General features: G+C 44.0%; 1 protein-coding gene across 1 annotated transcript in view; it reads right to left on the bottom strand.

The window, feature by feature from the left end:
- Positions 1–22,500, bottom strand: part of map4k1 (mitogen-activated protein kinase kinase kinase kinase 1) — a 27,271-nt gene that overhangs the window by 3,534 nt on the left and 1,237 nt on the right. The window contains exons 2-27 of the mRNA XM_030777031.1: positions 15,393–15,450; positions 13,218–13,308; positions 12,499–12,563; positions 12,008–12,063; positions 11,815–11,862; positions 11,480–11,522; positions 10,531–10,603; positions 10,306–10,437; positions 9,102–9,164; positions 8,609–8,690; positions 8,386–8,502; positions 6,675–6,756; positions 6,298–6,356; positions 5,996–6,060; positions 4,594–4,635; positions 4,470–4,490; positions 4,179–4,224; positions 3,837–3,966; positions 3,618–3,718; positions 3,081–3,119; positions 2,631–2,709; positions 2,290–2,366; positions 1,821–1,881; positions 1,387–1,489; positions 950–1,008; positions 717–820 (exon numbers count right to left, since the gene is read on the bottom strand). Coding sequence (XP_030632891.1) covers positions 717–820; positions 950–1,008; positions 1,387–1,489; positions 1,821–1,881; positions 2,290–2,366; positions 2,631–2,709; positions 3,081–3,119; positions 3,618–3,718; positions 3,837–3,966; positions 4,179–4,224; positions 4,470–4,490; positions 4,594–4,635; positions 5,996–6,060; positions 6,298–6,356; positions 6,675–6,756; positions 8,386–8,502; positions 8,609–8,690; positions 9,102–9,164; positions 10,306–10,437; positions 10,531–10,603; positions 11,480–11,522; positions 11,815–11,862; positions 12,008–12,063; positions 12,499–12,563; positions 13,218–13,308; positions 15,393–15,450 — 1,896 coding nt within the window. The remainder of the gene's footprint in view (positions 1–716; positions 821–949; positions 1,009–1,386; positions 1,490–1,820; positions 1,882–2,289; positions 2,367–2,630; positions 2,710–3,080; positions 3,120–3,617; positions 3,719–3,836; positions 3,967–4,178; positions 4,225–4,469; positions 4,491–4,593; positions 4,636–5,995; positions 6,061–6,297; positions 6,357–6,674; positions 6,757–8,385; positions 8,503–8,608; positions 8,691–9,101; positions 9,165–10,305; positions 10,438–10,530; positions 10,604–11,479; positions 11,523–11,814; positions 11,863–12,007; positions 12,064–12,498; positions 12,564–13,217; positions 13,309–15,392; positions 15,451–22,500) is intronic.

Genomic DNA, 22,500 nt, shown 5'->3' with positions numbered 1-22,500 from the left:
TGTAGGTGTATGCGTGTGTGTTGTATGTGTGGAGGTGATGTGTCTGGTCTCATGTTGTATATATGTGTGCTGTATGTGTATGTGTGGAGGTGATGTGTCTGGTCTCATGCTGTTTATATATATGCGTGTTGTAGGTGTATGTGTGTGTGTTGTATGTGTATGTGTGTGTTATATACAGGGTGTATATATGTGTGTTGTATGTGTATGTGTGGAGGTGATGTGTCTGGTCTCATGTTGTATGTACATGTGTGTTGTAGGTGTATGTGTGTGTGTTGTATGTGTATGTGTGTGTTATATACAGGGTGTATATATGTGTGTTGTATGTGTATGTGTGGAGGTGATGTGTCTGGTCTCATGTTGTATATATATATGTGTGTTGTAGGTGTATGTGTGTGTGTTGTAGGTGTATGCGTATGTGTTGTAGGTGTATGCGTGTGTGTTGTATGTGTGGAGGTGATGTGTCTGGTCTCATGTTGTATATATGTGTGCTGTATGTGTATGTGTGGAGGTGATGTGTCTGGTCTCATGTTGTATATATGTGTGCTGTATGTGTATGTGTGGAGGTGATGTGTCTGGTCTCATGCTGTTTATATATATGCGTGTTGTAGGTGTATGTGTGTGTGTTGTATGTGTATGTGTGTGTTATATACAGGGTGTATATATGTGTGTTGTATGTGTATGTGTGGAGGTGATGTGTCTGGTCTCAGGTTACTGACCTTGATAAGCATGAATTTGTGCATTGGCTCGTACCACTGCAACAGCACCACACTGGACTCCAGTGCTCCACACAGAAACACACATCCACTCTGGGTGTTCTGGGCTGGAGAGAGAGAGAGAGAGAGAGAGAGAGAGAGAGAGCATTAAAGACTAAAATAACATGGCTACAATATCTGCCTAATAATACGGTTAAAGATTTAGTCGGGTTTTTGTGCTGAATGAGTTGTCTCACCCACTGAGCAGGTCCTGCAACCTTTGGTGTCTGGTACTTTACTGGTGATGGCAAACTTCCTGTCCATTTCACAAAAGGTCAAAAAAGCTCAATTAGAGTGAAAACACGTATGTGTGTGGAGGCATTATACATATGCATGTGCCTTTTTATGCATGCATAAACAAATATGTGTGCATGAGTGTGTGTGTGTGTGTGTGTGTGTGTGTGTGTGTGTGTGTGAGAGAGAGAGAGAGGATGTATAAATGCTTGTTTTTAACTGGGTCACTAGGTAACTGTGACATTAGCTGTTGCTCTAGTTCAGCTGTAGAAGTGTGTTTTTATGTGTGTGTGTGTGTGTGTGTGTGTGTGTGTGTGTGTGTGTGTGTGTGTGTTTGTGTGTGTACAATTGTAGGATGTGATAGGAAAACTTGTTCGATTTCTATCTTCAAACGTGTTACCTAGGCAACAGTCTGTGGGTTGGCAGGGCAACCATCCGGTGCTCTTTCCGCGCCTGTTCGTACAGCTCCTTCAGAGAGTGGGAGTAGAGCTGGGAGGACTTTCCTTTAACACACACACACAGACACACACACACACACACACACACACACACACATACACACACATACACACACACACACAGACACACAGACACACACACACACACACACACACACAGACACACAGACAGACACACACACACACACACACACACAGACACACACACACACACACACAGACAGACACACACACAGACACACACAGAGACACACACACACACACACACACAGACACACACACACACACACACACACACACACACACAGAGGTCAGTGTCTGCAGGAGAAGGACTTCCCTTGTTTCCTTTGTGTGTGTTCATGGTTGTTTGTTTTACCTGACACAGACATAAGAACATTGCTAATGGTGTAGAGCCATGTACACTTCCCAGGATATAGCTACGGAGAGAGAGAGAGAGAATTTATTCTAAGAGTTCTGGAATAGATAGTTATGCAATAACATTTTCCAAGAGCTAACCCTAACACACACACACACAATCTTGAAATATTGCTCATGTCAAGCGCTTTGTCCTTTTCTGGAGAATTTTCTACACACAGTGAAAATGAGAATGGCGTCTTCTGTTTTGTTTGAGACATCTCAGTGAGATGAGATACATTATGGTAATCCTCTGCTACCTTACATGTGTGCATGGATATTCTCAGCAAAGTCATTAGAGATTCAAGCACTCTTTTCAGTTTAAGCACTCTTTTTGGTCTGTTACGAACAGTTATGAGTCTCACACCTTCTTTAGTAAAATAACTCAAAATTCTGTAATGGAACCTAACAAATAGTTCCAGAATTCTCACCAGTTCCATAGTGGCCTCAGAACCATTGAGGTTTAGAGTGAAAATGCCTTCATCAGCACCAAGGATGAGGTGGTGATCTGAAGACAGAAGACAGAAAACAGGAAGAGGTCAGCCCAGAAATAAATGTCATATTTTTCACACCTACGCATATTATTCCCTCTTCGATTTCTCACTCCTCTCACTTTTTATTTTAAAACACGAAATATTTTTTACCACAGAGCGACTCATCTTACAAAGTCAGATCTAAATCACCAGCTGAGGTCAGAGCCGATGGAGAGTCTCCGTATGATATGAAGACAGACACTGACTGAGACAGGCAGGTAAAGTGAACTCGATCCTACCCTTGGTAGTGGGGTGATCCCACGTGGTTGAACAGTTGATTCTTAAAGGACAACCATGGAAGACCTTTCTGAAGAAAATCTGAGAGGGGTCAAAGCATCCCACACTGACACCATTAGAAACAGAGACACTACACTGCTTTCCATATTAATGAAACACAAGTCATACAAACTGTAAGATGTTATTATTGTAAAGTTTATGCCGAGTTGATTTCAAATTAACACTCATATAATTACAATTTACTGTTGCTCTCTAAGGGGACTTGATAGCTTTTCTCTTGCTCTCAGAATTGCATTAACTCTGGTGAGTGTAGATTATCTAAACGTTATGATTATTTACACAGTCCATGATTAACATTCTTAGAGTTTATTTAACACTGTTTACGGAGCAGAGGGTTTAGAGTTTATTTAACACTGTTTACGGAGCAGAGGTTCATGGTTCTCAGAACTTACTGGAGGTTTCTTTGACGCTGCACTACAATCAGATGGTTCCTGAAACAAAAAAAAGAACAGACAAGCACCAAGGCACTATGTCACTGCGGCTCCAGATTCAACCCTCATCCCCAGTCAGTTTGGCCAGACCGCCTCTGCCCACTGCATGCTGTGACCTCCAAGTATGTTAGTGTGTGTGTGCATGTGCGTGTGTGAATGCTTGTGTGTGTATATGCACATGTGGGTATGAGTGTTCACATATATGTGTGTGTGTGTGTGTCCTTGCGTGTTTGTGTGTGTGTGTTTGCGTGTGTGTGTGTTTACGCGTGTGTGTGTGTGTATGCATGTGCGTGTGTGTGTGTGTGTGTGTGTGTGTGTATGCATGTGTGTGTGTGTTTGCGTGTGTGTGTGTTTGTGCGTGTGTGTGTGTGTTTGTGCGTGTGTGCGTGTGTGTGTGTATGCATGTGTGCGTGTTTGTGTGTGTGTGTGTGTGTTTGCACGCGTGTGTGTGACTATGTGTGTGTGTGTGTGCGCACACGCGCGTGTGTGTGTGTGTACCTGTGGGGCCTGGCGACGTCCCTTGTCTCTCTTTGGTGGCAGTTGAGGTGGCAGGGGCTCCAGTGAACTCTCACACTTATACCCAGAGAAGGAGGAGGGATCTGCACGTAGTAACACACAAGCACTCAGTGTACACGGCACTGAAAGGCCTGGGGAAAAAGGGGCGGGCCTCTTTACTCCCATAAGGCAGGGCATCCTCTCCGCCCGAGGCAGGCTTACCCGAGTTTGTGTTGCGGACGGATCGCGGGCGTGGCACGGGGCGGGTATGTGTTCCGCTGGACGTCCGGAGTAGCGGAGGAGGAGGTGGTTCTCCAGCCATACTCTCTTCAGAACTGGTACGAATCTTAGGCTAAAGACACACACACACACACACACACACATACACACACACACACACACACGTTTTTATTTCCCTTCTCAAGACCAGGGACATGTATATCAAATGTATCAAACTGCTGATCTGGGATCAGCTTTTTGTAATTCACATATTGGTAAGTATTATGATTATATAAGAGATATGAGTTGTGATATATCTGGATAAACAGCAGGATAATCTCTCACCTTAGGCGGGAGAGGAGGGGGAGTATCATCCTCTGGGAGTGTTTCGCTGTAAAGAGAGAGAGAAAGAGAGGGAGGGAGAGAGAGAGGGAGGGAGAAAGGGAGAGAGGGAGAGGGAGAAAAAGAGGGAGAGAGAGAGAGGGAGAGCGAGAGAGAGAGAAAGCGAGGGAGGGAGAGAGAGAGAAAGCGAGGGAGAGAGACTTTAAAACTGACGCTGCGCTGTTGTCCCTCACGTGATAAGCTGTTCATCAATCAGCGGAGCTGACGTGAGTGACACAGGGGGGCGGGGCTTACCTGGTGAAGTTATGAGGAGGGCTAGGGAGAGAGAGACATGAAATAAGGCCTAAGGTTTGTATTTTGTAATTGTATTATTTAAACGATATCTCACTGTTCAGAAAAAGAAAAGATTCACTCTTACATTTCCACGTCGTCATAGTCATCGGAGTCTGTGCTTTCATCTCTGAAGGAAAAGCAGTAATCAACAGCAAATTAAATTAAATACATGGTTTTACATACAGGGTTTTTTTACAACTGTGCTACAATTAAAAAACATATCAGTGACACAAATCAAGTAGTTTTCAACCAAAAACTATGTTTTCAGCCTTATTTGCAATTCCTGCACCATGGCAGTATTGCATCTTACATTCAGAAGAATGAATTCTGTAATGTATTAATGGTGTCAACTGTGTTTAAAAAAAGATTATACAAACATGTCAGCATTGACTATTCAGTTTAGTTCAACTCAATTTAATGAAGTTCAGTTCAGATGAGTTCAGCTCAGTATCTGCCTTAAACGCACTGACTGGCATTAAACGTGTTTGTGTGAGTTCAGTATCAGCCTTAAATGCACTGACTGGCATTAAACGTGTTTGTGTGAGTTTAGTATCTGTCTTAAACGCACTGACTGACATTAAACGTGTTTGTGTGAGTTTAGTATCTGTCTTAAACGCGCTGACTGGCATTAAACGTGTTTGTGTGAGTTCAGTATCAGCCTTAAACGCACTGACTGGCATTAAACGTGTTTGTGTGAGTTCAGTATCTGCCTTAAACACACTGACTGACATTAAACGTGTTTGTGTGAGTTCAGTATCTGCCTTAAACACACTGACTGGCATTAAACGTGTTTGTGTGAGTTTAGTATCTGTCTTAAACGCGCTGACTGGCATTAAACGTGTTTGTGTGAGTTCAGTATCAGCCTTAAATGCACTGACTGGCATTAAACGTGTTTGTGTGAGTTTAGTATCTGTCTTAAACGCGCTGACTGACATTAAACGTGTTTGTGTGAGTTCAGTATCGGCCTTAAACACACTGACTGGCATTAAACGTGTTTGTGTGAGTTCAGTATCTGCCTTAAACACACTGACTGGCATTAAACGTGTTTGTGTGAGTTCAGTATCTGCCTTAAACACACTGACTGGCATTAAACGTGTTTGTGTGAGTTTAGTATCAGCCTTAAACACACTGACTGGCATTAAACGTGTTTGTGTGTGAGCTGTAGAGTCATGAGTCTCTTCTCATTCAGATGCCTGGTTATAAACACACAGAACCCAGAGATCTTCAGTCACCTGGAAACCCACATGGGACAATCTTATGGACTCAAATGTCCAAAGGGGAAGTATCTGGTATTTGTGTGTGCCCAAGAGAGAAGGTTTTTCTCTCTTTAACATGGACTCACTCCTTTGCTGAGGGCACGTTATGATAAATGAGAACAGAAGATATGATAGAGTCAGTGTCGCTGACAAACTCTTATCACTGCCACTGAATGCAGACAGGAAGTGTCATGACAAACAGGAAGTGTTATGACAAACAAGAGTTTTTACCTGACTGGCATTCTGGGTGGAGTGACAGGGGAGCCCTGCCACTGACATCTGACTGAGGGTCGTAACTGTGTGAGAGAACATGAGCTCTCATTATAGATTACTGTGACCAATTCCTCTCTCTCTCTCTCTCTCTCTCTCTCTTTCTCTCTCTCTCTCACTCTCTCTCTCTCTCTCTCACTCTCTCTCTCTCTCACTCTCTCTCTCTCTCTCATTCTCTCTCTCTCTCTCTCTCACTCTCTCACTCTCTCTCTCATTCTCTCTCTCTCTCTCTCTCTCTCTCTCTCTCTCTCTCTCTCTCTCACCGTTCCCTCTGGAGATTCATTCTTCATACTGACTGGCCTCCTTGTGTAAATCTGATCCACTGAAAAATACACAGAAAAGCCATCACATGTACCATCTACACATGCACACATATACTTACACACAAACACACAGACACATATGCTTATGCACACACACACACACGCGCGCGCGCACACATATACTTATGCACACACACACACACACACACACACACACACACACACACACACATACTGACGCACACGCACACACATACTTATGTACACACACACACACACACACACACACACATATACTTATGCGCACACACACACACACCCCAGTACATTCAGTCTTTGGAGAGGCACAGTGGAATCAGTCAGATTTGTTCTCTTACAGCTGATGTCGGAGTTGGTCCTCTCTGCCTGGTTATGCCGATTGATGGAGTGAATTCGCCTCAGTGAACTTGGGACAATGATCTAACAGACAGAGGATGTTAACACAGTTTAAAACACCCCATTAGGTAACCTGAATATGGACAAAATGACTGATGTCAAGGTCGTACTGCACAGACGTGTCACAGACTCACACCGTTACTCTGATAGCATTGATTTCCTCAGTACAGCCCTGACAGACCTGTTAACACCTACACTATCACAGGGTCTCCCCAGGGGGCACTGTTTTCCACTGGTTTTACATTCACTAATGCCTTTACTCTGGTTGTCTGGATAAACACTAAAGGGGAGTATGTGTACTTATTATATCTCCCATAAATATATGTGTATTGTTAATGCAATGGGGAGGAAGCTGCTGCGTAGATCTTTAAAACCACACTTTAATGTAGGGCAGAGAGCCGTGAGTATTCATGTCAGTCTACACACACACCCACTCAAAGTCAGTAACAGCACATCCTTCATCTCAGGTCAGACACTCTAATAGTTCATAGATAATGTGAAGGAGCTCAGGAAATAGAGCAAAATCTTGTCATCTCTGTAAAGACTGACAGCAACAACTACTATTAGAAACCAGTTACCATAGGAACAGGGAATCACCTGAGGCCACAGGAAATGAAAGGGAGGAAATTCTGATTTTAACATTCGCCAGAAAACAAACTACATTCAGCCCTGAAGCTTCCACGGACTCCGGTGAAGCTGAACATTCTACTGAATTCACATTATGACATCACTGCCCTGTCCTTCATTCTACTGAATTCACATTATGACATCACTGCCCTGTCCTTCATTCTACTGAATTCACATTATAATATCACTGCCCTGTCCTTCATTCTACTGAATTCACATTATAACATCACTGCCCTGTCCTTCATTCTACTGAATTCACATTATGACATCACTGCCCTGTCCTTCATTCTACTGAATTCACATTATAACATCACTGCCCTGTCCTTCATTCTACTGAATTCACATTATAACATCACTGCCCTGTCCTTCATTCTACTGAATTCACATTATAACATCACTGCCCTGTTCTTCATTCTACTGAATTCACATTATGACATCACTGCCCTGTCCTTCATTCTACTGAATTCACATTATAACATCACTGCCCTGTCCTTCATTCTACTGAATTCACATTATAACATCACTGCCCTGTTCTTCATTCTACTGAATTCACATTATGACATCACTGCCCTGTTCTTCATTCTACTGAATTCACATTATAACATCACTGCCCTGTTCTTCATTCCATTGAATTCGCATTATAACATCACTGCCCTGTCCTTCATTCTACTGAATTCACATTATAACATCACTGCCCTGTCCTTCATTCTACTGAATTCGCATTATAACATCACTGCCCTGTCCTTCATTCTACTGAATTCGCATTATAACATCACTGCCCTGTCCTTCATTCTACTGAATTCACATTATGACATCACTGCCCTGTCCCTCATTCTGTTGAATTCACATTATGACATCACTGCCCTGTCCCTCATTCTGTTGAATTCACATTATGACATCACTGCCCTGTCCCTCATTCTGTTCTCTGATTCTGTGATGTCCTGGTGACATATGACTAGTATGAGCCTGTATGTAGCAATATGTGTCTATTTTTTTCCCTGTGTGGTTGTGTGACTGTTTAGTCACCTCGAGGTCGTCCTCCTCAGGTTGAATACATTCTCTGAGTTTGTCTGGATGCCTGAGCTTCTCCAGTAACTCCAGAGTCAGTTCCTGCCTTAGACATGGCTGGGTCACAAACAGATGCTGTGGAGAGAGAGAGAGAGACAGAGAATATAGACGGACATACAGACATGGAAAGACAATCGTACGTGCACACACACACACACACAATACTGTTGGCCACACTCACCGTCAACATCTTCTTGGCACTTGGTCTCTTCTTGGGATTTCTAATGAGCATTGACTTCACAAAGTTATAGAACATGGTGGACCTGACAGAAAGAACACATAAAGTTATAGAACAGGGTGGACCTGACAGAAAGAACACATAAAGTTATAGAACAGGGTGGACCTGACAGAAAGAACACATAAAGTTATAGAACAGGGTGGACCTGACAGAAAGAACACATAAAGTTATAGAACAGGGTGGACGTCACAGAAAGAACACATAAAGTTATAGAACAGGGTGGACCTGACAGAAAGAACACATAAAGTTATAGAACATGGTGGACCTGACAGAAAGAACATATTAAGTTATAGAACAGGGTGGACTTCACAGAGAGAGAACACATAAAGTTATAGAACAGGATGGACCTGTGCTTTTTTGACAGAGTCGGTTATTGTCTTGTTTGTTTGTTTGTTTTGTTTTCCAGGGTTCTGAGGTGGGAGAGAGTGGTTCTTACCATTTGGCCTTGTCCTTGAGTTTGGGTGGCTGGTAACCACTCTTAGACATGAGAAACAGCACCCTACAACACAGCATCACAGACGGGCTCATTAAAAAAAGACAACAGTTACAACAATATTACACAGTTTTATAAAACCGCTATTACTTAAAAAACACAGTGACACCAATAGTACACTGATTTATCTCACCACTACCACCACCAAAACACAGTAACAGAATAAACCTGTTTTTCATAAAGCTGTCACTGCTTAAAAAACAGTTATACTTATTGACTGCTGTTTATTAAAATTACCACTGCTTAAAAACACAGCACCACAGTATCACACTGCTCTACACACACACACACACACACACACACACACACCAGTGCTTCAGACGTCTGAATGACATTCTAATGTGAGTTTTACATGGCTAAAAAGTGGGAAACATTCACTAGCGTAAACAGAAAACACACTGGCCCTAAGGCGCTTTCTCTCGACATAGCACATTTGAAACTGTTTGACTTAACAGTGTCAGTTATCCTTCAGTTCATCTGAGAAGTTTCTCAAGTCCATTAATATGTCATTAATATGAGGTCCATTAATATGTCATTAATATGAGGTCCATTAGTATGTCATCAATATGCTTTTCTGCCATCCCAGCTGAACAGTCATTAAGACACTGGTGGCTTCAGCGGCACTGGGGGTGAATGGAGAGATTGTGGGGGGGTGTTCTGGTATATCAGACTGGGTGTGAGAAAACGTGTTTTGATCTGTTCTCAGATCTGTGGATTTCTGGATTAGAGTTCAGACACACTGCAGTCAGCCCTGGGTTCATGTAAACCTGGATGTGAATGTGAGGATATTTCGTGTTGCAGTGTGTGTGTTCTATTCGGTGCTATGCTAAAACAGACACATAATGACGTATGCATAGTTGTTACTTTTCCTAACTGTAAAATAGTCACTGAACACTGAATCAGAGAATGATGGCCGCTTGCCGTGTGTTTTTCGAGAAATCCGATCAGAGTGCCAGTCTAGAGGAGCAGAGGGCCCTGACGCACGTGCCTTCAGCAGCTAGACCGTCTGATGTGTGTGCCTACAGCTCCAGCCCCTTAGAGCTTTGCAGTGTTTGGTGAGTTGTGTGTGTGTGTGTGTGTGTGTGTGGTTCAGCTAGCGTGAGTGTTTGTTTCTGCGTTTGCATGCGTGCAGGTTGGATTGCATTACCTCAGTGGATGAACATCGAACAAAGGCGGCTGTAACTCGGCCAACTCGATAGCAGTGATACCGACTGACCAAATATCGCAGAGCTCATTATAGCCGCCCTTGATCTCCACAGCCGCCACCTCCGGCGCCATCCTGTGGACGAGAGAGGTGATGCATGCACTTTTATTTTGTCCAGGACAGATCACATAAGGTCAGTGACAATAGCCAACAGCAGACTGTCCTCACCAGTATGGAGTCCCAATGAATGACATCCGCCGTGCAAATGTGGCTGTGATTTGTGCTGAGATCCCGAAATCCGCTGAAGACAAGAAAAGAGAGAGACAGAGAGAGAGAGAGAGAGAGAGAGAGAGAGACAGGAAGAGTGTATTAACATCCTTGACTTGATCTGAGGTGAAGTTGAAATTCTAGAGACATGAGTCAAAGTGCAGTCTCAGCATGGTTCCCGTATGTTATATGAGAGCTGACACACTAACCCAGCTACTGTCACACATCTGAACAGGACATCACCTGAGCGCTACAGCTAGTCCACAGTGTGTCACATGAGTTGTACGTGTTGTTTACCATTGCATTGCATTGTTGTGTTGATATGTTATTTGTGTTGTGTTGTGCTGTGCTGTGCTGTGCTGTGCTGTGTGTTGTGCTGTGCTGTGCTGTGCTGTGCTGTGTGTTGTTGTGCTGTGCTGTGCTGTGCTGTGCTGTGCTGTGCTGTGTGTTGTTGTGTTGTGCTGTGCTGTGCTGTGCTGTGCTGTGCTGTGCTGTGTGTTGTGCTGTGCTGTGCTGTGCTGTGCTGTGCTGTGCTGTGCTGTGTGTTGTTGTGCTGTGCTGTGTGTTGTGCTGTGCTGTGCTGTGCTGTGCTGTGCTGTGCTGTGCTGTGTGTTGTGCTGTGCTGTGCTGTGCTGTGCTGTGCTGTGCTGTGCTGTGCTGTGCTGTGTGTTGTTGTGCTGTGCTGTGTGTTGTGCTGTGCTGTGCTGTGCTGTGCTGTGCTGTGCTGTGCTGTGTGCTGTGCTGTGCTGTGCTGTGCTGTGCTGTGTGTTGTTGTGCTGTGCTGTGCTGTGCTGTGTGTTGTTGTGCTGTGCTGTGTGTTGTTGTGCTGTGCTGTGCTGTGTTCTGTAGTGTTGTGTTGGCCTGTTGACGGCGTGTTTTAAGTGCAGGAGTGACTCTGGCCATTTCATACCTAATTTAACCTCACCCTGGTCATTCAGAAGAATATTGGCACCCTAAAAAACACAAAGTTATCATAAACATGTGACGCATATTGAACAGTTATGGCATATTCATTGAGAAAAGCATCACCAGTACATAGACATGTCATATCTCCTGAGGGAGTCCAGAGAACAGAGCCTAAGTTTATAAAAGGAGAGAAAAGCGGATTTGCTGTAAAGACTTTTACATTTCAAAAGGGAGGTTTCATTGCGGTTGTGTTGTTATCCTGTGAGTCACTGCTGTTGGAGCAGTGAACACAGAGTGGTGTGATGTAAGTCCCAGCCGTCAGTGGCCGCCAGCTCTCACCTTAATGTCTCTGTGGATCTTCTTCTGTCCGTGGAGGTAGTCTAAACCCTGTGAAGAGACAGGAGGTGAGTCTCTCCTGTGTGTGATTCTCTGGTGTCAGATCTTTTCTCTACTTCAATTCTGACGTGTACCCCTAGCTCAGAGTGTCTTTTGAACTTTAGAAACATTTGGTTCTGTGGCAGCATGACCTCACCTGCAGCATCTCCCGGCAGACGTAGGCTATCTGCAGCTCTGAGAGAGGCCCCGTCACTGAGGAAGGGATGGGAGGTACAGCAGGAAGAGAGAGAGAGAGAGGGAGAGAGACAGACAGAGAGAGAGAGACACAGAGAGAGAAAGAGAGAGAGAGAGAGAGAAAGAGAGAGACAGAGAGAGAGAAAGGGAGAGAAAGAGAGAGAGACAGAGAGAGAGAAAGAGAGAGACAGAGAGAGAGAGATAGAGAGACAGAGAGAGAGAAAGAGAGAGAGAGAGAGAGAGAGAGAGAGAGAGAGAGAGAGAGAGATCAGTGAGTTTAGAGTTCAGGTGAGTTTAGTCTTGAGCTATCCAGTACACACGCACACGCACATATGTACACGTCACACTTCCAGCGTGATCCTCAAGTGAAAGCATGAATTCCAGCGGCTCTTACTCATACAGTTAGCATGTGGCTGAACTTGATTGTCACGCGTTGTCACACACAGTACTCACCATGATAGATATCCTGCAGAGATCCCCCACCACAATACTCCATACAGATCCATAGTTTATTCGCCCTGTGACACACACACACACACACACACACAACACACACAGAGGTCAGAGAGTCAGAGCAGGTCCAATTCCCTGCAGGCACTAACAAAAATCCTGCTAACACTCTGTCCAGCCTGTGTGCCTCCTCAGTTCAGTGAGTGTCCTGGTGCTGGATCAGACGCTCTGAATGGTCATGCTTAAGACCACCATAGAAAGATGTGTATGTAGTCCTCCCACTGTTTCCAGAGAAGCGTCAGGGAGAATGCCATTGTTACTAGAGCTGTTCCTGGATTTCGAAAACTAAGAGTGCTTGTGTAGGTGACTGAGTGGGTGAGATGAGGTCCTGATGTGTGACATTCTAGAACTGCCTGGTAACATTCCATCGGTAGAATGAGTGACGGTTCCAGCTTACTGATGAACTCTACACAGGTAGGCATAGGTAAGTGTGCACTGTCAAAGTCGATTTCATGCTGTTGTTTTTTTTTTTTAAGTTTCCTTCGCAGAGTGACCTTTAAACAGATCCCAATCAAGTGAAGGCTGAAACGCCCTTATGGTTTGACTGGCGACGCCTATGTTGTTTAACCTCTCGCGGTAGTTCACTCTTATGTCATTTTTATGCCACATCTCCAATGTTTAGCAGCAGCTTTTGATGGGTGTGCATATGTCCCCTCCCTTACCTGATGTAGCTGCCGTAATATGCCACGATGTTTCGATGTTTGCAACTCTTGACCATCACTATCTCTTGCTGAATGACGGAGAAATCATCCTCTGTGAGATACAAAAAAAAGACACTGAGTGTGTTTGTTTGTTTGTTTTGTTTGTTTTTGTAGGGCCATGTAGTGCCAGTTTGATGCCTTCCTCATCCTCATCCTCATACTGCAGAAATGAGAAAACGTAAGGTCCCGGTTTCGGGCACGCCGGAGAGATGAGCATACACTCAGAACACTAAACGGAACTGAGTTCTTACTTTTATAGTGTTTTATAGTGTTATAATCAAATCTGGCAAAGCGCAAAATGAACGTCAGTAGCTCAGTGGCTTCAGTTATTAATGAAATGCAGCGATTATGGAACAATCTGGTGACATTTTATGATAATATAATGAGCTACCATAATTTAATTGTATGTACTATTGTTTTGTATTAGAACGTAGCTGGTTGTATAGGATGTGGTTAGTCTTTGTTTAAAATGCCTTAATACCTTTTCTTTTTTTTAAATTCTCAAAGAAACTTATCACCACATCAGACACCAAAACACTGTGTGTGCCCCGACATATCCATACAAATGGAGACATTTCATTTATCTGATCGTTTCCAAAACAGGCACCATCTGGTTAAACTGGACACAGTGTTGCAAAGATTAGAAAAACCCGAAACAAAAAGCCCCGACAAACTCTTACACTTTCATTACAGCAAGAAAACTGCGTTATTGTTAACAACGCTTAGTAATAAAAATGTGGTAGATGAAAGAGTTGTTTACACATGAAAGAGATTTTGGAGTAGAAAGACATACTGTGTGGCAGTACGTCAGACAGCTCTTTCAGAAGTAGTGATGCTAAATCTGATTTGCATGACATGAATGGTACTTCCCCCCGTTGAGTGATGAGGGCCCTCTCTGACAGAACTAAACCGACGGCATATTCTGGGACAGCACCATACCTAACTTCATGACTGTAAATCCCAGTCTGAGCTGTCAAATTCCCAATGATACGCTGAACCAGTTTAGTTAATTAAACAGAGAGGTGTGGTAGTGGTCCAGAGAATGGAGCCAGTCACACTGGTGAACTGGTTCCAGAGGATTTGGTAACTCAATGATCGAAGCAGCTAATGAACCTGGGGCATCAAATAAGGCAGCAAAGATGCCCTTGATCATATCAAAATTTTGACTCGTATTTAATGACCAATATGTTTATGTTTTGACTCATTTTGGTTAGAATTATCATGATTGTTTTCTATGGCTGTCCAGCACTCCTAATTAGGAGTATCTCTGCCCATAACATTCCAGCCAGGCTTTCTCTCCCTGCTTCATCTGGGAGCCGAACCATTCCAGTTCTGTTTTAGCCAAGAAGAATGGTGACTGGCCAACTGTCCACTGATCACTGTCTTTATCTGACACACATCCATGACCATAACAATTAACATTCTTCTTTCTCAATCACTAATGTACACCGGGAATGAGAGTGGTCCAGGGACAGTTCTCTGAGGTACACCGTCCCTGTGCTCTCTGACCTGCTCCTTCTGACTAAATCCCATTGGGTAGTACTGGCACTGAATAAAGCTGAACCAGGAACTAGAAAACCTGAGGTCCCTTAACCCAGCTCCCCTCTTCCTTCCCAGTGGTATTGATGTCGGTCACTCAAAAACTTCCCAAATTCCTCTCTGTTACTTACGACATCCCTGTCCTAAACAGTAAATAGGAGTAAAAAAAAAAGGAGTGAGAATAAATATTCTGGTTTATCCTGTTTGAGGCTCCATTGGAGCATGGTTAAAGATAACGATCTTTGTAATTTGCTCATGGTCTCCTTGTGAAGCTCATCAAAATGGCAAGTCCAAAGAATAGCCATCGATTTGTCGAGCCTTTAGAGAGTGAAACCGAAGTCATGAAAGAAACCACGGAAGCTTTGTCGGGAACTTTAAAGAATGTGATGCTCCATTTCATATAAGGTTGAGCTCTATGATAATTCTAGATTGTGATTTTTCTCTTTCAAATTTTGCTCCAACTTGACCAGTTTATTAGCTCTTTGGTAACCGCCGTTAATTTTCCAGTTCAAAGCGAGCACCTCCACAGATGCTAACATCTTGAGAACAGGTTTTCCAGGCAACTCTCCAGTGTTCATTCTGAATATATTGGCTCACCTGGTTCCATCTTGATGATCTTAATAGCTGCCATCTCCCCGCTTTGATAATTCCGAGCCTGTAGAGACAAAGAATGAACGTTAATTTGGTCTGGCCGTAGTATGAACCCCAATGCTACTGACGATGAAACAGTTTTTAAACATAATGAAACGGCTGAAAAAGCGCCAGGACGCTATTTAGTTATGAATGTGTTAGAGCATAAGACCTATAAGCATAGGAGCCTTGAAGTTCCCCAGATAAACTCTGAAACTTTGCTTTAAACAAAAAAAATTAAATCTTCATTCATTCCTTTCAGTCTTTCGTCAGCTGGAATTCAGGAAGTGTCATATGTGAACATTACTAAAAGTTTGGTAATTATGTATGAACATTTGCTAAAATTTGGCAGTTCTGTGTAACTTTTTGCTGGAAGTGTGAAGCTGTAAGTCTCTTTGACTCTGATGTCTATGCACCGACGTGAAATACAAACAAACAAACAACCAACACCGGAGACGCTGATGATAAATACCAGTCGAATAATTTCATCGATGCGGCTTTGTCGTCAGAGACTCTCAGACTGAACTGCAGCATGTAAACTTCAGATTCCGAACAAAACGCTTGTTTGCAAATACGACGTTGCAAAGGGCACAGGTAGTGGTCTACTGAGAAGAGGAAAAAAAGTCACATGACTGAATGAGTCATCCTTCAGCCTGTTCTTGACGAGCAGATGAGCGCATGTGAGGCGTGCGCCCTAAACGACACGTCCAACAGCTCGTTTCCAACAGTGAAGGATTCTGCCATCTCTCTTATACTGTGGAATGCGTTTGCTGTCTGTTTGAACCCCTTAGAGAGCAAGGCAAAAGCCATGAAACTCAGAGCCATTAAACTCAGTATCACCTTCATCCAGTGGGGAAGCATTTCTAGCCTGACGGGCGTCGCCTCTTTCAGAATGACAATAGTCCTAAGCACACGGCATAAATGCTTTCTGAATGGTTCGGAAAGGATGATAAATCACCCGATGACCTCGGTCACCCCGTCTCGACCTCCTCCCTCCAGATTCTGAACCAGTGTCTGAGACGGCGTTTTCCACCAGTGTCGGCGAAAGCACCGTGGTGATGGAACGTCTCACGGTTACGTCCGATGGAGCTCCACTAACTTTTAAAATCTGTAGTTTAACTTAAGTTTAAGTTTAAGAGTTTATTTGTCATATGTAGGTTAACACAGGGTCAACGGTACAATGAAATGTGTGAGACGAGAGAAACAGGTCAACTCAGCAATAAGAGCACACTAGTCGTAAGAATAAGAGTACACTAGTCATAAGAATAAGAGTACAGTAACGGATTTAGATAAATAAAGAGTAAGACACTAAGAAGTAAGAATAAGAGCAAAATAAGGGATTTAAAAAAATAAGAGTAGGACAATAAGGAGTTAACTAAGAAGAAAACAGAAAAGAGAGGTATGAGCAATAGAACAATTAAGGTACAAGGGAGGTGCGCAATAAATATAACAGAATATGAACTAGAATATGAAATATACACAATATACATGTGAAGGAGGCTTAACGTTACAACTTAAAGTGGCGAGTGTGACCAACGGTATTGCACATGTACAGGGGAATGTACAGTTTTATGTACCAGTGTAGTGTCAGTGCAGTATCATGTAAGAACTAGACGTGAAAAGTAAATCCACACAGCTTTGAGTCGACTCGGAGCTCTCGTCAGTGCAGCCGTCTTGCCACAGCGCCACAGATTAATTTTGTACCGAACGCTGCTGAATATTATGGCGGCATGGTAGCCTCTCAGGACGCTTTGTGTTGCTGTTTCCCTTATGTTGGCAGAGAGTTCAGATTAAAACCCGGGATGAGCAACAGAACATGTGGAGCCACAGACACGAGCTTCAGCCGAGCTGGTTTCAGAAGCTGACTCCATTTAAAACTAAGCTCATATACAAAGGGTTTTTTTTTTTTTGTGACCTGAGCACTTCAATGGGTAAACTACTCAGAGTAAAACTGCAGAGTCAAGTCCCTGGTACCAACAGACTAGTTTGTTCCCTGCTGTAAAATATACAGACGTTATGCGCTTCTTTTCTCTTCTGTTACACATTTCTTCGGTACTTCTGCATTTTCGTCCATGCATGTACAACACAGCAGCTAAAGAGGTGTACACGTTTCAGTGAAACACAACAGCATGAGTTATAAATAGACCTTCAGCTTGGTGGAGAGTGGAAAGTTGTAATTGGGGCTGTGCTGTTGTGTGTGTATGTGCAGGGGGCTTGTGTGAGGGGGTGTGTAGGGTGGGCTAGGGTGTGTGGAGAGTTTTGGGGGTTAGCCTTATGATGTGAGACACACACACACACACACACACAGGAGAACTGCTGACAAATAAACAACAGCGACTGGTTTCCATAGGTCACCTCTCTAAGCCCATGTTGGTTTCTATCGTGACGTGTTTGACCACAAGTACAGACATACAGTATAAATAGACAAACACACACACACACACACACACACTCACACACACACACACACGCACACACACACTCACACACACACACACACACACACACACACACACACAAAAACTCTTCGGAAATAAAGTCAGTGACCAAGGGTCTGAAGACGCAGACAAACAGTCCTCTCATACTTCAGCATTTCTCCAGACAAACAACACGTCACAGACAGGCAACGTTGTTTTTCATCCAACGGAGGAAAAAATAGCGCAATGTTTCCCTTAAAGAGATGCAGGGTAGTCAGAACACATTCCGTGTTTGAATACAGTCCCCTTTTACTGGCTTTGTGTCATACTGCGTCATGTTGCATTATTGCATTATGGTGTCATTTGGAGTGGACCAGTCAACTCTGAAATGACATTATCACAGTTTATGAGCTAAGAGTTACAGAGTGTAGTCATGTATTTTTCAATTTTTTTTTTTTTAATCATACATGACTGGCTTTCAGTCCAGTTCAAAAACACGTCTTGTGTTGGGTTGGACAGCATACAAAGAATGGTGTGTGTGTATATGTGTGTGTGTGTGTGTGTGTGTGTGTGTGTGTGTATATGTGTGTGTGTGTGTGTGTGTGTGTGTGTGTGTGTGTATGTGTGTGTGTGTGTGTGTGTGTGTGTGTGTGTGTGTGTGTGTGTATATGTGTGTGTGTGTGTGTGTGTATATGTGTGTGTGTGATTTGGCCTTAACTCTATAGAAGTACCATTTGCCACTCAACCAGCTTTTCCTGTTTTGGCTTAAACTGTGTTTGTTTCAGACTTAATGGCAATCTTATCTGAGAGAAGAAAGACAGGGGGGAAGAGGAGAGAGAGAGAGACAGACACGGGTCACAGGGACAGGGCTGGATGAATATTTGTTTAATGTTTATCACGGAGAAGTGACGTGACTTGTTTTGAGAGGATCCTGTCTGTTGGATCCCTTGCCTCTAAAACCACAGATGTGGTGGCAATTTCAGCTGCACCCACGACAAGTTCACCTACTCTGGGTTTACAAATGCCACAAGAGTTTGGTCAAAATCCTACAAGTTCTAGTTCTTAATTACAGTATCCAGTGGTTTCTACTTATGCTATGGAACACGGAATCAAGCGTGTAATCAAACACTAATGTCTAGTAGCAGTTACACTGAACAGCACTAAGAGAATAAAGTTTTTGTTTTAGCACTAAGGTAGGAGGACTGGCTCTTTACTGTGGCTGGAACCTTTAGAGGTCCAGCAAGAACTGTGCTGCCCGATCACTATGTTGAGTTTCCACTAGCACTGCTAACCACCTCTGATAAAACTCCACACTACTGAAGAGTTAACCAAATTTTAACTTTTTTTTTTTTTTTACTCTTGGTACTGCCTCCACACACACACACACACGCAAAAAAAGAGAAAAGGAAAGGACAGAAGTGAAGAACAGATAATAATCAAGGTCTTTCTCACTTCTGTATTTGCCCTGTTTGGCTTGAATCTGCACCTGGGGATGAATGAGAGTCTCTCTTTAACACACACACACACACGCATGCACACGCACACACGAACACACGCACGAACACGCACGCGCATGCACACACATGCGCACAAATGCGCGCACACACGCACGCACACACACACACACGAACACGCACGCGCATGCACACACACGTGCACAAATGCGCGCACACACGCGCACACACACGCACGCACGAACGCACGCACGCGCACACGCGCGCACACACACACGCGCACACACACACGCACGCACACACACACACCCTACGAACATACATGAAGCCTTCATGACTTAAGCCATAATACAAGTATACATTAAAGAGTCTAATTGGAGAAGACACTGTCATTTCCTGCGCCGGCCTAGACTGGTCTTCTTATTTTGTTTGTTGAAAAACATAACACAGATGCCAGTTGCTTGCCGGTTCAGTTTTCTCTAATGGTTTAGAGTTACAACAAGTCCAGTGTTGTTTATATGAACCCAGGGCTGATGGCAGAATGTTTGGGCTCTGATCCAAGAATTCTACGATTTCAAAAGAAACCTTCCCGTCTTCTGTCAGACAGGACTGTGTGATCCCTGTTGCTGACACACATACAGTTCTGACTTCGTACGTCACTTTCTTTGAAACAGAAACAGAAATCACATTCTTAGGCCTGAGATTCTGTAAAGATTCTTTGTCACGACATTTATTATAAACGAACTGGCCTGAGCGGAGCACCCACAGACCCTTCACTGGGTTCCTCTCATGGCTGTTTAGCGGTGTATATTTAGAAACAAAAGCAAGAACAATCGGTAGTGACGAAGAAGAGAATGCTGTGTGTTGTTTGTCGCAGGTTATCTTAAGTTCCACAGATGGTGGCTCATTAAAGCCACAATGCTCCACTAACATCTGTAACAGCGGGTGTGGTGTGTGTGTGTGTGTGTGTGTGTGTGTAAGTGTTTGTATCTTTGTCACAAGACTGTGTCATTCAGAAACAATGGAACCCAGTTCCCACACAGGTCAGACTGGCTTGACAGGCAGGATAAGGAGGAATGAAAGGTGTCTCCTCCGTGTACCACGACAAGCTGCAGCTTCCAGCGGTCTGTCACTGTGCTGGGGTCAGGTAGTGTTATTAGACTCTTTAACTTCTCTGAATGTCCTCAGAATACAGATATCAGACGTTATGTGAGGAGTTGCAAATGTTAAGAAAAAAGCCCTCTATCATAGCCACAGAAGTTCACGGAAAAACTGAGCGTGTGGGGGCTCAATACAAGGCTTATTTTAAGCATAGCAAACCCCCCCCCCCTCTAAAAAAAGTCCCCATTCACACCTCTTTGTTCAGACAACCTCGACTTCTGCTTTCAGACATCATTCAGGAAGAAAAGTTCGACACTGACTTGGTGATGTTGCATGGTAATGGGAGGCTCGTCTGATGTTAAACACAACACCAGCCATGTTATTCATTAATCACCATTCACCGACCATGATCGGCTCTGGAATTTAGACCCCGGATATGTTCCTCTCCAGTCCCCTACAGATCAGTCCCATCTGTCTCACTGTGGCGGGGTTTTAGTTCTGTAACGGCCAGACCGTCTGGTAAGAATGTTCCCACTGCTCCTCCCGGTGAACAGACATGACCTTTAATGTATTGCTCTGAAGCAATAACTGAATTGGCTTACAGCACGTCAATTTACGACCACATTTGTATAGAAATTTACTCTGGATCTCTCCCAGGATGAACTAACTCCCACATGCTTAGGGGTTTCTCTCTCTCTCTCTCTCTCTCTCTCTCTCTCTCTCTCTCTCTCTCTCCGTGTGTGTGTGTGTGTGTGTGTGTGTGTGTGTGTGAACAGTGCCTTGTTGGTCAGCACACAGAGCTCACTGGGGAGGAGGCGAGATAAACATGACTTCATTTGCATCTAATCTGTGTTCACATTCACGGACATAAAACACAGTTTACTGATAGAAAGGTCAGGGGACAGGAAAGGGTAAGTCAGCCTACAGTTGCACTGTAAGATTGCTGTTCTGCACTCGCGCTGCTACAGCGGGTGTGCTAGCGCTGCTAAAGCAGGTGTGCTAGCGTGCGACCTGTGAGGAAGTGGTGACTCCATGTCAGGGATGCCCCTCACCCAGAGAAATGCTACTGTGCATTTACACACACACACACACACACAAGTGTATTAGCAGGAAAAAGGAAATCGCGACAGTTTTTGCAGCGGTAATGCTGCTGGTTGCTGGGTCTGTCTTCAAACTGTATGTGCTCTGTGGGCAACCTTGAGCTTGCGTACACAGATCTGAGTCTGTCAGACCCACTCTGCTCTCAGACTAATGCTTCACATAAATCATGTTACAGTTCTCCTGATGCTCAGCAGCCCCACACCATACAGCAACATGGATCCGGCGCAGTTTCTGTCAAATGCATATATATGCACTCTGGGTTTTGGCCTGGGGCGATAACCTCACTAACATGGTGAAGGGGAGTCTTGTCTTACTGTCAGGACAATAGCTCATGTCCCTCCGCGACTCAAAAGAGTGTCCTGCTTAGCAGCCCTGTTCAGCGGCTCACCACAGTCAACTGGGACAAGAACACTGGTCACAAAGGTGCACCGCACACAGACCCATGCAGATAGATGAATCATTGGCCTCATCTCATTCTCACGAGCTGTTCTTTTCTCTGGGGCCTTTTGAAGCCCCATAGCAGGACATAACGTTCTCTGTCTCATCTGCAGCTAAAGCACCTTGATTAGCAGTGTCTTTAGCATTGCTATGGTTTCACGCGGCGTGCACACCAGTAACCTTGATTAGCAGTGTCTTTAGCATTGCTATGGTTTCACACGGCGTGCACACCAGTAACCTTGATTAGCAGTGTCTTTAGCATTGCTATGGTTTCATATGGCGTGAACACCAGTAACCTTGATTAGCAGTGTCTTTAGCATTGCTATGGTTTCACACGGCGTGCACACTAGCATCTTGCCTGCACAAGACGGAGAGGATGACCTATTATCTGTGAAAACCTAATCAGGATGTGGTGTTTTGACCCTAAGAGTCTCTCTCTCTCTCTCTCTCACACACACACACACACACACACATCAACAGAACCTAAGGCCTGCATATTAGCTTAAAAGAGTTTTAAAAAAAACAACAACAACGAAAAACTGTGTGTCCAGCATGGCTGTAGAA

The sequence above is a fragment of the Chanos chanos genome, chromosome 6 (assembly GCF_902362185.1).
Source record: "Chanos chanos chromosome 6, fChaCha1.1, whole genome shotgun sequence".
In the NCBI taxonomy this organism is placed as follows: Eukaryota; Metazoa; Chordata; class Actinopteri; order Gonorynchiformes; family Chanidae; genus Chanos; species Chanos chanos.
The sequence above is the reverse complement of the archived record's forward strand: the minus strand, read 5'-3'. Positions and strand labels throughout refer to the sequence as shown.